The 16,026-nt window shown below is 38.7% G+C and overlaps 2 protein-coding genes across 4 annotated transcripts in view; both read left to right on the top strand.

Annotated features, from left to right (window-relative positions):
- The window catches only part of cpeb4b (cytoplasmic polyadenylation element binding protein 4b), a 31,864-nt gene extending 26,170 nt beyond the window's left edge, over positions 1-5,694 (top strand). For all 3 annotated transcript variants that reach the window (XM_018691844.2, XM_018691846.2, XM_018691845.2), the window contains one exon: positions 985-5,694. In XM_018691844.2, coding sequence (XP_018547360.1) covers positions 985-1,212 — 228 coding nt within the window. In that variant the 3' untranslated portion in view covers positions 1,213-5,694. The remainder of the gene's footprint in view (positions 1-984) is intronic.
- A 3,117-nt stretch (positions 5,695-8,811) lies between these two features.
- Positions 8,812-16,026, top strand: part of nsg2 (neuronal vesicle trafficking associated 2) — a 38,331-nt gene continuing 31,116 nt past the window's right edge. Inside the window, exons 1-2 of the mRNA XM_018692505.2 lie at positions 8,812-9,159; positions 9,542-9,719. Coding sequence (XP_018548021.1) covers positions 9,591-9,719 — 129 coding nt within the window. The 5' untranslated portion in view covers positions 8,812-9,159; positions 9,542-9,590. The remainder of the gene's footprint in view (positions 9,160-9,541; positions 9,720-16,026) is intronic.

Below are 16,026 nucleotides of genomic sequence, written 5' to 3'. Positions count from 1 at the left end.
AGCATACATGTTTATTTAAAGCACTATCTGTTAACAGTTGCAGTGAGATACCAAGACCTTGAATTGAAGCATCTGACTAGAGTAAATCCATATTTAATTGTATTATTCATATGTGTGTTTTTTTTTAACTGTGACATGTCAGAATGTCTTGTGTGAAAAAGCCCTGTGAACTCCACTACTCCTGAATTTCACCGGTGTGTTGTATGTAATGACCTTACAGTCACACACAGAGCACACCTGTATGAATTATACGCATTCGTGAGCTAAGGCTTCAGTGACTTACCACCCACTGCCGTCAGCAGGCAAGGAATTACAATAATATCTGCAGCTCTGTTGCACAGCTTACGGTGGGGCCTGTAATTGACACAAATATTATTCACATTTGCACAATAGACATGAGTGAGCAAGATAACTTGAACAGAAATCCGGTGTGGAGGTAAAATCATAATATAAAATACTGGAATAAAAGTATGCTGCTTTCTCATTTGCATAATTTGAGTGCAAATTTTGTAGACTGGGTGCCTTGGTGACATTCACTTGCTAATAGCAGCTCCCTTCATTACAGTTGAAAAAGCAAGTAAGAGGTGTTTCAGAAATTCAGTATGATCTTGAAAGGTGGTTTGAAATCCACGAATTTCATCATTTTTCCAACTATTTTGAAGTCAGAAACAATCTTATAAAATCTCTACAGGTATGTTGTGGTTATTTTATAAGGACCTCTAAGGAATTGAATTGTTAAAGAATAATATCAGTACTTTTCTATGTTCCAGTCCACTGAATATCAATCATACATTTTTCTTACATTTCTGAAAACAAGACAAATTGATTTTCTACCTCCCAGGCAGCCATCTGTTTCATTTCCTACAAAGTGCGTATGCTGAAAAACATCTTATAAGACATGGAATTCTAAAAGGCTACAGAAACAGAAATTGTAAAGAAAATAACATTGCTGCATTAAATAATTCCCCTCACCTCTGGTTGTAGGTGGAAGTGAAGCCATACGTACTGGATGACCAGTTGTGTGATGAGTGCCAGGGGACTCGCTGCGGCGGCAAGTTTGCACCGTTCTTCTGCGCCAACGTCACCTGTCTGCAGTACTACTGCGAGTACTGCTGGGCGGCCATCCACTCGCGTGCCGGACGAGAGTTTCACAAACCCCTGGTGAAGGAGGGAGGCGACCGACCCCGTCACATCTCCTTCCGCTGGAACTGAGCAGACAGCGATGACGACTAGAGAGGGAGAGGCAACAGGAGGGCAGGTAGTGCAGGAGTCGCAAATCATTGTACAAATAAATGCACTTTTCTGTTGCTGGTTCCTTTTTGCTCTAATTTCACCAAACCTTTTTCTCATTTTTTTAAGTTAATATATATCTATATTTTGAAGAGAAAAGAAAAACTGGAATTATATCCAAATATGTCCAGCAAGGAAAAAAGATGTGTAACATAATTTTATTTATGCGTTTGATTTTTGAAATATTTTTATTAGTTCTCAAAAAAAAAAATTACATATATAGGAAAGTTTGAGGTGTGATATGGTACTCTGCTATTCAATTGGCATATTTTTCTAAACACTGTATTTGATTTTAGTATTGATACAAGAGGCCCCAAAACAAATACTCTTCATTTGACATGTGATTGACTTTTTTTGTAGCAGAGCTGTTGCTTTTTGTTTTGTATCGAGTCTCCAGAGCAAATGCTGTTGAAACAGTATATCATTGGCTGGTTTATTTCTGAGGGGTGCGATTAAGTTTTCAATTGATATGAGAGGCTCCAGAGTAAATGTGAATCGAAAAAGGTGTTGCTTAAGAAGAGTGCACTTATTTCCAATTTTAAAGAGTGCAGATACACTATAAGAGACCCTTAGTTGTCAACCAAAGCCGAATCTTAATTAACTTTGAAGAACAGAGAGGGCCCACTGTAGAAAGAAATGGATTCTTTTTTTTCCCTCCCAGATCAAAAATGTTTGAACCTCTCTTTTTATGATTTCCAAGACCATACAAATATTTTGATGTTACTTGAAAATCACAACAAAAATTTTAGCAACACATATTTGGGTTTTGATCTCCATTTTGACATGCAAAAACTAATACCTCAATCTCAGCTGCTAATGTGCCGAATACAGGTTTAAAAAAAAGAAAGAAAGAAAGCAAGAAAGATATAAAACATTATCACCTGCTGATGTTCTCCTTTCCTTAGAACTGTAATCAAAGGGAAGTGATGCAACAGGCAGAGTGTGATGTGACTGGTACAGTTTTGTACTCACTTGCTTCATCACCTCCTTATTTTTGTAATCAAACCCAGGGTTGTGCTAGGAACAGAGCAGAGCACCGTACAGTATACAGTGTATTAGGGGAATGTATGGCATAGGGAGGCTACAGGAGAGACGGACAGGCTTATTGGTGAAGAGATAAATCCAGCCCCACCCCCCCTCGTCATGTCTGCCTGTGGCCTCTGCTGCTAAGCTAGCAGCTAACAGAGGGTTGGGTCCTCACTCACAGATCAAAACCCACTGTCTTTGTCTGAACACAGTGGAGTTTGGATACAGATCTTTCAGGACTGAGGTTAAGGTATCTCCTCGAGAGAAGGCTGGTGAAAGCGGCCGCCTTTTATTGCAGTTTTCACGGGGCTACGGCCAAATGGGAGTTGCCTGTCTTTGTTCGTTTTTTTTTTTTTAATGCATTTGTGCAATTCTCCCAAGTCTTTAATGAAAAAGTTCTACTTTGCATCCAACAGTCAGCTACATATAATGAAAGAAGCAATTAAAAGTTTATCCGATTTCCTAATCTTCAGCACACATTTGAGTCATGGAGGGATCTGCCCTTATGGCGAACCCTCTATCCTTTCTCCTGCCAAGTTAATCCAACTCAGCATCCAGTGTTTTTGAAGCATAAATGAAGATAGTCTCTGCAGTGTGCTCTACTACTACACACTTGTGACCCACATGCAGTTTAACAACTAGAACGCCAGTCCAGTCTGTTGTACCCAGTGGCTTTTGGGAACCAAAGATGGCTGTGCAGTAGTAGGGTCATACTGTAGCTCATTTCTTGTCAAGGTTTTTATTCTTATTTTCTTTTTCATTTTCTCAAGGACATTTTTCACATATATATATATTTTTCAAAATCTGTCACTTCTACCCAGTTTTACTTAGCTGTCAAGCCCTGATGGACTCCAGCAAACCAAAGATTGGCCTTGAACATGATATATTTATATATATATTTATGTGTATTTGACAGTGCAGTTAAAACCCATTAGACCACCAGTGGAAAAACAACAGGGCTTGCAGACACACAGACACACAGACACACAGACACACACACACACACACACGTACACAAGGCCTCATACTCTCCATAGCTCAAAATGGAGGTGCACACTGGTAGGCACTAGTTCTTTTTATTTCAAAAAAGGTCTGTGTGTTTGGGAAAATTTAACATAAAGTGCACATTCACAAGGCGAAAGTAAAACTAATCCTCACATTTGTTTGACGTTTTAGGTCACTCAGTGGCATCCTACTAGCCGAGCATTTAAATATGTCAGGGAGTTAGTACAGAAACTTGATTATACACACTAGTGAGAATCCTCATATCGGCGTGGTGTAGTTGCACCAGTTTTGCACCCTGGACATTGGTTTTGTGGGTGTGGTGGGTGAGCATTTTAGAAGTTAAAACACTTTGTGAAGAATTTGCTGTTAAATGAGATGAAAAAAAAAAGATTATTTTATACATGGCCTGCTGATTTTTGGTACAGTGTTTTCTAGCTAAATTATTTTGTCATGCACATATAAACATTTATTATGCACTACTTTTCTAAATATTTTTTCTTTTTCCAACAGTCATTTTAGGCACATTTTTCACAAATGGGGAAACTCCTTTTTGCAATACCTCAATTTTTCACATTGTGAAAGGTAGCTTTTGTACTTTTGTTACTGAGAGATCTGCATATATGGAAATGTTCATTTTAAGAAAAAAAGTTGAGTGATTTCAATATATATTATTTTCAATTATGCTTTTTATACATTTCAGTGCTGAGGAATCTTTACAACTAAGTGCGCACTTGTGTTGATGCGACTTCAGATCTGCAGAGGAGAGACCAAAGTGTATCGCTCTCTTGGTCTTAGCTTTTCGTACACTAGATGTTTCCAGTCAATCTGGTCAATAACAGCATGGCGAGAGAAAAAAAAATACAAGTTGTAATTTGAAATTGATGTTAATGTCTCTAAACATGGCTATACTAGTTGGAAATGGTAACTTCTGTCTTGGTTTCCTCTCCGTAGATGGAGTATAACTTATTATAAGGAGAATGCAAAATTTGGTTCATGCTTAATGCTGAATCTCGTATCACAAGAATGGATGTTTGGTGTTTAGATATTTTAATATTTGAAAAAAGTATATATATATTCTTGAACTTGCCAACTAGCACCTATTGTAATCCTTAGCATGCATGACAAAAAAGAGAAAATGACAAGTACATGAATTAGCTATTAAAATTAATTGTTGTGGTGTGCACCAAATGTTTCTCAACTATTAAGTTGTTAAGGACACCCCCCAAAACCCACTCTCACCTCACCCTCCTCCCCACTCCCCTCCACATGTGTTGATCTCCTCGCTTCCCCATTCGCAGACCTCTGCAGGATGCACATGACAGAGAGATAAGACGAGAAACAAGACAGAATCTAACTTTAAAATCGATTTGGCAGTGCATGACTTTGAGCATCCTTATAGAACACTGTTAAAAAGACTTGAGAACTCATCCCCGCTGTCTGTCGAGGTGATCTTATTATAGACCTATCTGGATGAAGGGGAGCTTAAAGACTTGAATGTGGTAAATGTTGCAAGTTAACTTCAAGTTGTTATGTGCAATACTTCTTTTGAACCTTTTTCCAGATAAAGACTCTTTGCAATGTAATTCTTTAATGCCATTTTTAATTGCAGACATTTAATTAAAGAAGATGTTAATATGTTTTTCACAGTCATTTTCTACTGTTATTGTAATCCTTTTCATGCTGGTGTTTGTAAAAAAGAAAAGAAATCAAACTATTTGTACTAATATAAATAATTGAAGTTATTTTTAAAACATTAAAGGTTTTGTGCTCATTTGCTTATTTTGTTTATTTTAAGCTACTGTGATTGATTGCATTGTAATTATTAGGTCAACAATGTATTTAGCTGTTTATTGGTATATTTTTAATTGGAATGTATAATTGATTTTTATAATTTTGATCAGATTTTTGTTATATTTTTGAGGTGAAGCTTTTAATATGTTAAAGTGTCTAGTTTTTACTAATTGCTATATTGTGCTCCACAATATATGGTTCACATTTTCTGAAGGAAAATAAATATTTAAATATTTGTCTGTTAATGATGTTACTTAATGGCAAGATTTCAATAGTTTTTAACTGTGTATGGGAAGGTTGTTGTATTTATTAATAGCATTTTTTACTTAAGATATCACCTTAATTTTTATTGTCATTTCACTTTATAAGTTCCTATTTTTGTATTTTCCTTTCTAATTAAGTTATGTAATACGGATATGTCCATATTTCTAGGAGTTGGTCTGTAGAAGTGCTAGTGAAACGAAAAAGAAAAATCTAATGTTATTTAATTGTTTGCAGCCAACTATTTATAACAGTATGCATAATTTTTAAATATTTGTAATGTGAAATGTTGAATGAAATAAATCTTAACTGTGATGAAAATATGTGCTTGGTGTGCTTATTTATGTAATGTCTTACATGTCCATTCAATGCTGTTATACAGTGGTCTCAACAACTGCTACCTGACCCGCCATGTTTTGTCGTCCTTTTAAGGTGCTATAAGTATGTTTTTGCTTTTGCTGCATAGCCAATGTTAGCATCAGCTGTTTACTTACCAAGAGGTTCAGCCATCATCAAGATGTTAGAATATGCCCCCTGGGCAGCACTACTTCTTCACCCTCCCATGTTACTGAAGGTAGACTGGGGATGGGACGGGTTAGGGCTAGCTGGTTAGCATGCTAACCAGAAGAAAAGAAATGATAGAGATAGAAGCAGAACAAGAGTTAGCATTAGTGTTGCTTTGCATTGCTGGCGACAGCTCTTAGCAAGGAATTAAGTTTGATCCTGAACTTGCAATGTTTCTACTACTACCACTATTGTAAAAAGCTCTTAATGATAGTGATGATTATGTAGTAATAGCAAAAACCTATATATAGCACCTTTAAAAAATATAAGTAGATCAGGTTACCATTGGAGTTTAAAACTGGCTTTGATGCTGGTGTTTGGTGACTGATAATAGAGAAACTTAGGAACAGGCTGGTTCACTGTTGGGTGTGGTCAGAGGTGTACTCTCCTGCAACTGTAAGCACACCCAACAATGATATCATGATGTACTGCCACTCCCTGTAGTACATCACTGCAGCAAGATGAGAAGAAACTACTTTTCAATTCAAATTCATTTGTAAAAGGAATGTGTGTAGCCCGCTGAATGAAGTAAATAAAGCACATGTATCTCTCTTTAATTTCTCCACACCTACTCATAAATCACACATTCACTCACATCACTCACTCTGTGGATCAATAAATGCCAGACATGCTAGCTACCAATCACAGCAAGAGTGCTGACTGGGTATAGTGTAGTTGTTTTCTCAAATTCCAGGAAAAACTGAACAAGCTGACTGACGGCTCAGTAACACCACCAGCTGGCTGCATCTTGCACCTTCAGTGAACATCAGTTTGCTGGCAGCAGAGCTTTTTATATACTCTGTATCAAGTTCTTTATAAACTGATGATAATTTACTGAAGTAAGAAATTGCTGGTGGTATAAAGGACAAGCAAATACATACATACAGGCAAATAAAATATGGCCTACCTTTCCAGGTGAGAGTACCCAGTGGTTCCTATGAAAGAAAGACAGAAGTGAAAAGGTGATTGTCAGGGTATGGTGGCCCTGAAGGTCAAAACTGTGAAATAACTGCCTAAAATAACTCAGCTTTAGTGCTGCTAAGATATTGTACAATGCCAAGATCACAAACTTTCTCATTAGATCAGATTAGGGTGGAGTGAATGATCTTGTCGCACTACAAATTCTCTACTCAACATGGCGCTTCTTTGATCGTGCCAACAAACTAGACAGGAAACTAAGGAAACTAGAGAATGAGAGAAGGTGATAGAGCTGAGAGAGGGAGAGCAGGCACTGCCCACACTTAAATACGCGTGTTTCTAGATCAACTCTATTGGAGTTCTTCAGTAATGAGAATTTATCAGACACACTTGTATCAATGGTTAAATATCAACAGGATCTAAGTCAACATCAAGTAGACTTGCTTTACCTTTAAGACAAAATGAATGAACAAGCTCAGGTGTCCTTGATTTAATTCTGCCCAGACACAAGTATCTCTTCACTTGCCATTACTGAACAGCTAGAAACAGGTGTAGTTTAACTAGGCTAGGCTGTGGTACTAGTTTGGTCAAAAATATGCATAATTAGAAAACAAAAGAATCACATTCTCACCTAAATCACATGTTAAAAATGAAAAACCACACACACATTAAAAACACAGAAAATGTAGTGAATAAATGGATATATTAAGTATTAGTTACTAAATGTTTGTTCCATGTGTGGAAGGGCTGACTGGCAAACAACAAATGGACGCTATCAACAGGATTTATGCAGAGTTGGGCAGGGGAAGGGGGGTTAGGGTTTGGGCAGGGCTTCTTCGCAACTTACATGGGGACCATACCAAAGCAATAACAGACACAATAGTTTTTGTTGTTGTTTCTTGGTTCAGTAACAATATATTTTATGTATGTGATCCTCCACAATTCTACTGTGAATAAGTAATCATAAGTTTTTGTTTTGTTTTTAGGACAGCATATTGTTTAGCACTTAACAATTTCTCTTATACTTTTGCTAATTTAAAGTTTGTACAAAGTGCTAAAACAATAGACTGAAGGGACAAATTTTGTCTGACTTTTTATTTAATTCCATATTCTTATATAAAGACTGACTTTTGTTATTTGTTTTCCTGACATGTTTCGGCTACCAAGCCTACAGTCTTCATCAGTGTTGCTGCTGAAGCTTCCTGTCAGCTGATTTATGGTTGTCCTACCTTTTACCATGTTAATCAGCCAACAGGAAGCTTGGTATAACTGTATGTTCCAGGCTACAAAAACAAACAAACAAAAGACACCCACCCCCCCAAACAAAGAAACAAACAAGGAAAAAGAAGAATATTTTCTGACTTCTGACTTCTTTTTCAATTTGGAGGACTCGTCCTCCTGTTAAGTACCAGCTTCTCTCGAGTCTGCCTGTGTGTCACTAATCGAGCCACCAGACGGCGTTGTAGGAGCAAAAGAACCAGTTACAGTGCAATATATATATTTTACGCTGCTTTTAAGTACCATGGGAAATATTGGATGTCTCGTTTGTTACCCCACAAAATTAGTCAAATTAACAACAGGAACAAGAATTTTGAATTTTACACATCTACCGAGCCATCGGGATGTGACGTTCAGCACGCTGCACAGAGAACTGATACTAAATCAGGAGGTAGATTAATTTTCATTATCGGTTATTAAACATTCTTCTTAATGTAGCTCGTAGGTAAAATTTTAGCTGCCACCCAGAAATTCAAACACCGATTAGCTTAATTCATTGAAATGAAACAGGAGTATAGGAATACAACTTTTACAACGGAGCATGTATTTACATTTTTATGTATTTATTTGCAATCACACTAATTATAATTTCGAGTGCAGCAATTTACGAGGAGCCATGGAAGGCAACATTAATTCGGCTTCCACTTTGGCCAAACAAACGAGATTCTCGAAAGGAGGAAAAAAAAAAAAAAAAAACCAACAACAACAACACAAAACAAAAAACCATTCCCCCTAGTGGCAGCACCAGCGGCTGGGTGTAGCAGCACACGGTGAAGGGGAGGCTGTGCTAGGATTAGAGGGGTTGGGCTGCCCTGCTGGTAGGAAACCTGCCGCCAGACAACCAGTTCGTCTCCGGCGGTGCAGCGTTGCTTTCCCGCAGCATCAGCAGCAGCGACACAGCCGCGCAGCCTCCAGCCTCATCTCCTGCTCCTCATCTGCGCTTCCCTCCGCCTCTTGTCCAGACACAAACACACACACACACACTGCCGCAGCACGGAGGAAACGGACGAACAAGGACGATCCGCTGTGAGTAACTGCTTTTTACTCATTTTGGATGAAAATTTCTGGTGTTGTTTTTGACGAAGGTATGGGTTTTTTTCTGTTTAATCTCCGGTCATTTTTAAACTGAGGTGGGTTTATATTGCAAACAAATGTTTTGTTGGAGTGTTTTGCTCCTCCGATCAGTCACCAGTTAATCGCATGCTCCGAATTTTGATTTGTGTTTCTCAACAAAACAGTAATTAAAAACAGTGGTAAATATTTATAAGGCTATAATAAAAATCCCATCATTATTTAATTTAACACACTAGAATCTTCTCCATCAAATAGCCTGTGGGTGTCTGCCAGGTTTCATTGACCTGAAAGGCTGTGAGGTAAAAACCAATCCTTTTTCCCCTCCTCTATTCAGGAGCAGTCTTCAGGGAAATAAGGGAATATATATCTGAGGTCGGTGAAAGATGGTGAAACTGGGGAGTAATCTTCAAGACAAAGGGGCCAAACCTGTGAGTGTGGAGGACGGCTTTCAGAATGTGCCCCTCATCACTCCACTGGATGTTGGCAGCCTCCAGAGCCAGGCACCTGACAAGGTGAGAGACTACAGCCCAACTGTATCTGTGTGTGTGAAAGAGAGAGTTTTCCTACTTGTTTGTGCATCTGTCAGCTTTTGAAAACCCTCCTCTGTTATTGTTAACTCTGTGTTGTTGACCTGCGCCATTCTCAAACCCTCTCATGCTGAATAACCCCATCACGCCACCCCACCCAACACACACAGAGACACACACACACACACACTCTCTCTCTCTCTCTCTCCTTAATTTACACATTCATTCATCTCTGCTGTCTCCCAGCCGTGTCCTTTGTTTTCCAGCTGAGATTAGGAGACAGATTTGGTGCCAGACAGGCTGTCATTTATCATCCCGACATCCCATAGTAAGTGCACTGCCGCACGTTAATCCAGTTACCATGGTGGCATTGCAACGTGGAGAGCCGACTGGTATTTCTATAGAGAGAGCTGCACTGATTGAACATTATGAAAATTAATGGATTTAGACAATAGGCAAGCTCATTGGCGCTCTTTTCACATATGAAAGCTTTATTATTTATCATCCATTGTGTGACAGCGTCTGGCTTGCTTCATGGCCGCAGTCACAGTTTGGTAATTTGATTTTGCACCTGTATGAATGAGTCTATATTTCTACTCTGAGCTACTGATCAATTATTTATTGTAGAACTCCATGATGAAATGACAAAATTAATCATAACATAATTGCACCAGTTAGTTAGTTCTCATCTTATCATTAGAAGGATTACAGTCATACAACTATATCTGAGCCAATATAGTCAGGCCACAATCTAATAGGACAATTAGTTCAGTTTAAAGAGGAATCAGCTGCTTTACAATGTTACAGAATACAGATCAGTTTTGGGAAGTCCAGCTCACATTCAGACTCTCTCTGACATCTTAGCTTTTAATTATACTTCATTAAAGAGCAAAAAACAAATGAAAATCTTCACTGCTCACATAGAAACAAGTGTAGAGTACTTGATATTATGTTATTAATATTTTGATAACTGATTCATCGCTTAAGCTGTGTATAAAGAAAAAAAAATCTCATTCCAGCTTCTTAAATGTGAGGATTTGCTGCTTTTCACTGTTTAAGATTGTTATCACTTTAAGGAAATTATGCTGGAACATACACTGGTCGGGAAATACAACCAGCCAGGTCAACTGTTGCCTGCCTCTCTCCAGTCTTTATGCTAAGTTAAACTAACTGGATGCTGGTTGTAGCCTAACATTAAAGCATTGTTTGACAGGAACATAGCTTGTAACAGGAGGCGTCTTTGACACTCTCTTAATCACGCCAAAGAACCCTAATGCCAACCAGAGAATGACTACTGATCAGCAAGTGGATAACACATTTGAACTTGGCATTAATCCCGATCTCTCTGTATCTATCAAGTGGGCGTGTCTTGTAGTCAGCATTACTTGTAATGGGCGTGTCTAGTAGTCTTGCAGGCTGCAGATGGATACTATTGTAATATTTATGGTACAGATGTGAGAGCAGTACCAATATTTTCATCAAATTCTCCCAAAATGTCCAACTATTCCTTCAAATATCCCACCCCATGAAACAGCATTTCTCTGCTTGACTAAGTCTGGAGTCATTCCTAGAAAACAAGAAATACAAGACAGCAAGGAAGCAAGGAATGTAATCATGTGGGACCTTTAAAATACAGAAAACCCAGGAGTGCAAAAGCCTAAAAGCCTTTTATATCACTGTGTCAGCCAAGGACCTGTGTTGCCAGCCTTTAAAAACCACAACAGTTTATACCATTTTACAGAAGCAGAGGTCATGTTCCTTGTATGATGGACGCCTACTGTAATTTTGAGTCAAAGCCCTGCCCTCCAAGTGGTTTTATTGTCGCGAGTTCACAGAAAACTCTAAAAATAATTCTGAAAACAGCCGCCCAGCTTGCACCACTGGAGACATAAACACACAGCACAGCCTGAACCCTCATTGTGTATTCTGCTGAGGGAGGCACAGTCCCCTTCTATTTCATATACCTGTTAAGTGGGGAGACTTGTCATTCACCACACTTGCTCACACAAATACAAACACACACACACACACAGCAGAACACACAGGAAGCCATGCTTGCACTTTCATTCACACTGGGGCTTGCATGCATTTTGAAGGAGTGTGTGTGCGTGCACGCGTGTGTGTGTGACAAGTCGTTTCTGTCAGCAGCCACCAGTTCGTGACATGACATTCATAGAGCTGTCAGTCATTTTACACTGATTAAATCAGTCCCACTAGACTCAAGAACATCGCCACATTCTGTAGCCAGAGCTGCCATTGTGCTGAAATTATAGCACACACACATACATATATACAGTGTCACTATGCTGAGTGACTGCTCAAGTGTGTGTTTTTGGTTTTACTGATAACCTGAACAGGTAGACAGACAGAGAGAATAACCAGGATGGAGTATGAGCTCTTGCGATACACCAGTGAGTTATTGCAGTTGACATTTGAAAGGAAAAGAGGTCAGTGAAGAAGGCCTGCTGTTCCGGTGACTTTCACTGAATTTTTACATGCCTCGGGAGACACAGGCACAAAGATTGTTGTTGCTTTCGGATCCACTCGCTGACAGCTGATACACATTCTGGTGTGCTGCTCACTTGCTCACAGGACTGAGAATTTGTTAGCTCAGCCGCTGCATATGCCGGTTTAACGTATCCATGCTTATAGACATTAAGCAATTTTTTTTTGTCCTTTTTATAAATCAGCATGTAAATGCAGATGGGTCCATTTGTTCACAAATGGGACAGTGTAAGAATTGCAAAGGTCAATTTGCCGCACAATCTTTGAATTTGTCTCCAGCTGTAAGGTTGAGAATTTGTCTTCCTGGCAAGTGATGCATGAACGCAACAGAGGCAAAGAGAAATAATGAAATCTGTAATTAAGCATCAGAGCATAGTGGGTGTTGGTGATGGCTGGCACAGATCATTTAATGGAAATTCTACACACAGCACATTTTCCATTGTACTGTATGTGTATGATGACACTCCACTGTCTTTTACAAATAACACATAGCAGTATTTGGATGCCAGTTTTCATTATTAGCTTGTAATCCTGCTTTAAGGTTATATTTCCATTTGATACTACTTACATATAGATGACATTTTTCAGCCATTCAGTGTATGGATTTTTCTTTAATTGCCTCTAAATTCTGTAGTTTTCATTTTAGTGGCTGAGTCCACCCTTCCCGCCATTCAGCTGTCTTAGGTTACTGTCTTCCTACTGCTGATAGTTCACATCAAAAACATCCCAGATGGCAAAACACAGGGTGGGTTTTATTGTGAAGCAGTCATAGGAAACACAGTGTGTTTGTCTCAGAGATTAGTGTTGATTACTTTCTGTAATTACCTTACTGGAATTTGCCATTTCTGTGCTGGCACGAGGGATTCATAGAGAGCAATGCAAGCTTTCTGTGAATCCCTCTCCGACAGCCATATTAGTGCTGTGTTAAGTTAACAACCATTTCCTGCAGCTGCTTCACACTAAAAACGTTCAACTGGTGAAACAGTTGTTGGCTTTAAATTGTGATGCCGTCTCAGGAAATGCATGACGTGAGTTTGTCACTGAGGTTAGTGCTAACAGCAGTGGTTCTTCAAAAGCTCATCTACAAAATAAGACTTGGCCATTTTGAGCATTTTTAAACAGTTCTAACAAAGTAGCTGCCAAAGTTATGCGTTTGCTGCCCACTGAATTCTGGGACCTATAGTATTAAGCTGCACTTGTTGTTAACACGGTAGCCACAGTTGTTGCCAAATCAACGAGGACTTTTTTTTTTTTAAATCACAAAATGTTCATCATATGGTTAAAAAATGAAATTTTTGGAGTAACAATTCACATAAAGAATAAAAACAGATGGTAATAGTTTAATTAGGGTAAGTGGCATTCATGAATATTTAGCATTAAAATTAAAATATTAGTAGTAAATATTACCAGAATTCTATTTTTATTGTCCTCTAGGATGCCAAACAGTATATGTTTACAAAAGAATCTAAAATTTTCATTCTCTTGATAAAAATACAGATGTTATTCCAAATATAGAAAGGCTCACAAAAGGACAGTGCCAACATAAATGAACAACAGTCTCAGGAAAAGCCAGGACTTAAATCTTAAGGATTATAACTTCAAGGACAATGACTGTGTTGTGGGAAGCCATGCCTTTTGTGTGGATCTCTATATTGAAATGCGGTACATAAATAATGTCTTTGTGATGCAAAATCTCTGTAATCTCTCTGAATTTAAGGTTGTTGTTTTTGCTACTGGCCTCCCCCAGAAATAGTTCAGTGTTAATCAGCTTTTATCTGCCTTTTAGGATCTGATCTGAGACCCGTTTCCTTCTCTACGCCTTTTAAAGCTAAAGGGAGGTTTATTGGGTCATGTGACCTGACTAGTACCCCAGATCAGCAGTCTGGTTCTGAGCAGTTTTACAAATACGACCCCAGCTGTTTTCACACTGATCCTGCCTGACCCCCTGACTACAGGGTTACCAAGGGATGTTTGCACGGGTGTGGTTGCAGTGATGGCAAGGTTTGAAGCAAAGTTCGTACACATACAGATGCGCGCGCACACACACGCACACACGCACACACACACACACACACACTTCTGTGGCCTATGGAGGCTGAGGCATTAGAGAGGTATTAGATTTGATTCCATCTGTGTATGGACGCATCACAGCCACCGCTGGGTCACCAATATCTTGATTGGATTGCTGGTAGTTTGAAAAAAATCTATAGATATAAAAAGAAACAACAGTGAATGGTGGAGAGAGGAAGATGAATAGACTGGCTCACAGGAAGACAGGCAGATCTTTTCGCCCTGTTCGTCATTTCTCAGAGAACAAAGCTAAGATACAAAGACCTACTTCAAAGACTACAATAGACTTACAATCATTCTCTTGCCTGTCCACATCTTCACCTTTTCCTTTTTTTCCCCCTCCTCAGTTCCTTTGGAGTAGCTTTTATGTCTCATTCATTCTTTACGGCTGTGTTTTCTTATCCTCATAAATTAGGGAGGAATTCCTGGGAGCAGGATCCTTCAGTCAGCATGTTAAGTCAGTACTGGATTGTTGAATAATTTCTTATGTGTTGTGTCAATGTGAGGCCACGTAACGAGATGAACCATCATCCAAGTTTAATTCGACAAATAAACACAAATTATACACAAACTCTCTGCATTTATCTGACAGAGTAGCTGTGTCTCCTGAGGACAAACGTATTACAGTAATAAAGCAGTAACATAACCCCAAAGGAAAGCCTGTCAACTGATAGAGCCTGTTGGCTACTAAGATGCCAATGTCTGTTTTTGTTTAGTAATTTGTATTTAATAATGAAATCAACATACCATACCCTAGTTCACTCACAATTGTAGTTTAGAATAATTAACAATTATTTTCATTATTGATATAAAATGATATAAATAAACATTTTCGCTGTTAAGTTATTGTTTGGTCTGTAAAATGCCATAAATGCTGAAAAATATTCCTCAAAATATCCTAAAGAGACATCTTCAGATTCCATGTTTTGACTGTCCAACAGTGCAAAATACAAATACATTCAGTTTACAATCACATTAGACAGAGAAATGCAACAATTCTTCACAGCTCAGAAGCTAAAACTGGTTAGGTGCTGTAATTGATTATTTGACTGTTTCAGCCAAAATATGAATGTACAATTTTAGTCAATGTTTTAAAACTCTATGAAAAGACCAAATAATATTCCATATTGCTGCCTGTTGGTTGCACTGCTGGTTTTCATTCCATCTCCTCAGGACTCAGAGCCCTGCTGGTTTTTATTCTAGTAGTGTAAAGAGAGATTGATTTATACCTCTGATACCAGGGGAATGCAAATCACTGCTCTTACTCGCCTGGATGAAGAGAGAACCAGCAGTGCAACAGTGGGTTTTAGGAGTCAGTACAGTGATTAGTAGTAATGGTGTAAAGCTTTTCTTTTTTTTAAGCTGCAATAATCAATATTTCTATGTCGACAACAAAACAAATGACTACACACGTGTATGTAAAAAGCTGTTGCTCATAGTGAACCCATAGAGTATTACCACCCAACCCTGCAGCAGTGCTGAAGGTACCTGTGCTTTTCACCTCAGTGTTCTGGTTATCTGGCTCACAGCTTTCCTGTTCATTATCAGATCTAACAGGCAGCTGTTTTCAGCAAATGTGCTCTACAAAAACCCCCTGCACCCTACCTGCCCAGCACCAAACTGAAAATAAAGTCAGCAGCTAGCAGGTGATAGTGGGGTATTTTGATATTTCTCTCAGGAGATGGTTGAGACCAAAAACAGAGCTGAAAGAGAGTGA

The sequence above is a fragment of the Lates calcarifer genome, linkage group LG20 (genome assembly GCF_001640805.2).
Source record: "Lates calcarifer isolate ASB-BC8 linkage group LG20, TLL_Latcal_v3, whole genome shotgun sequence".
Lineage (NCBI taxonomy): Eukaryota > Metazoa > Chordata > Actinopteri > Centropomidae > Lates > Lates calcarifer.
This window is presented reverse-complemented; position numbering and strand designations above follow the sequence as displayed.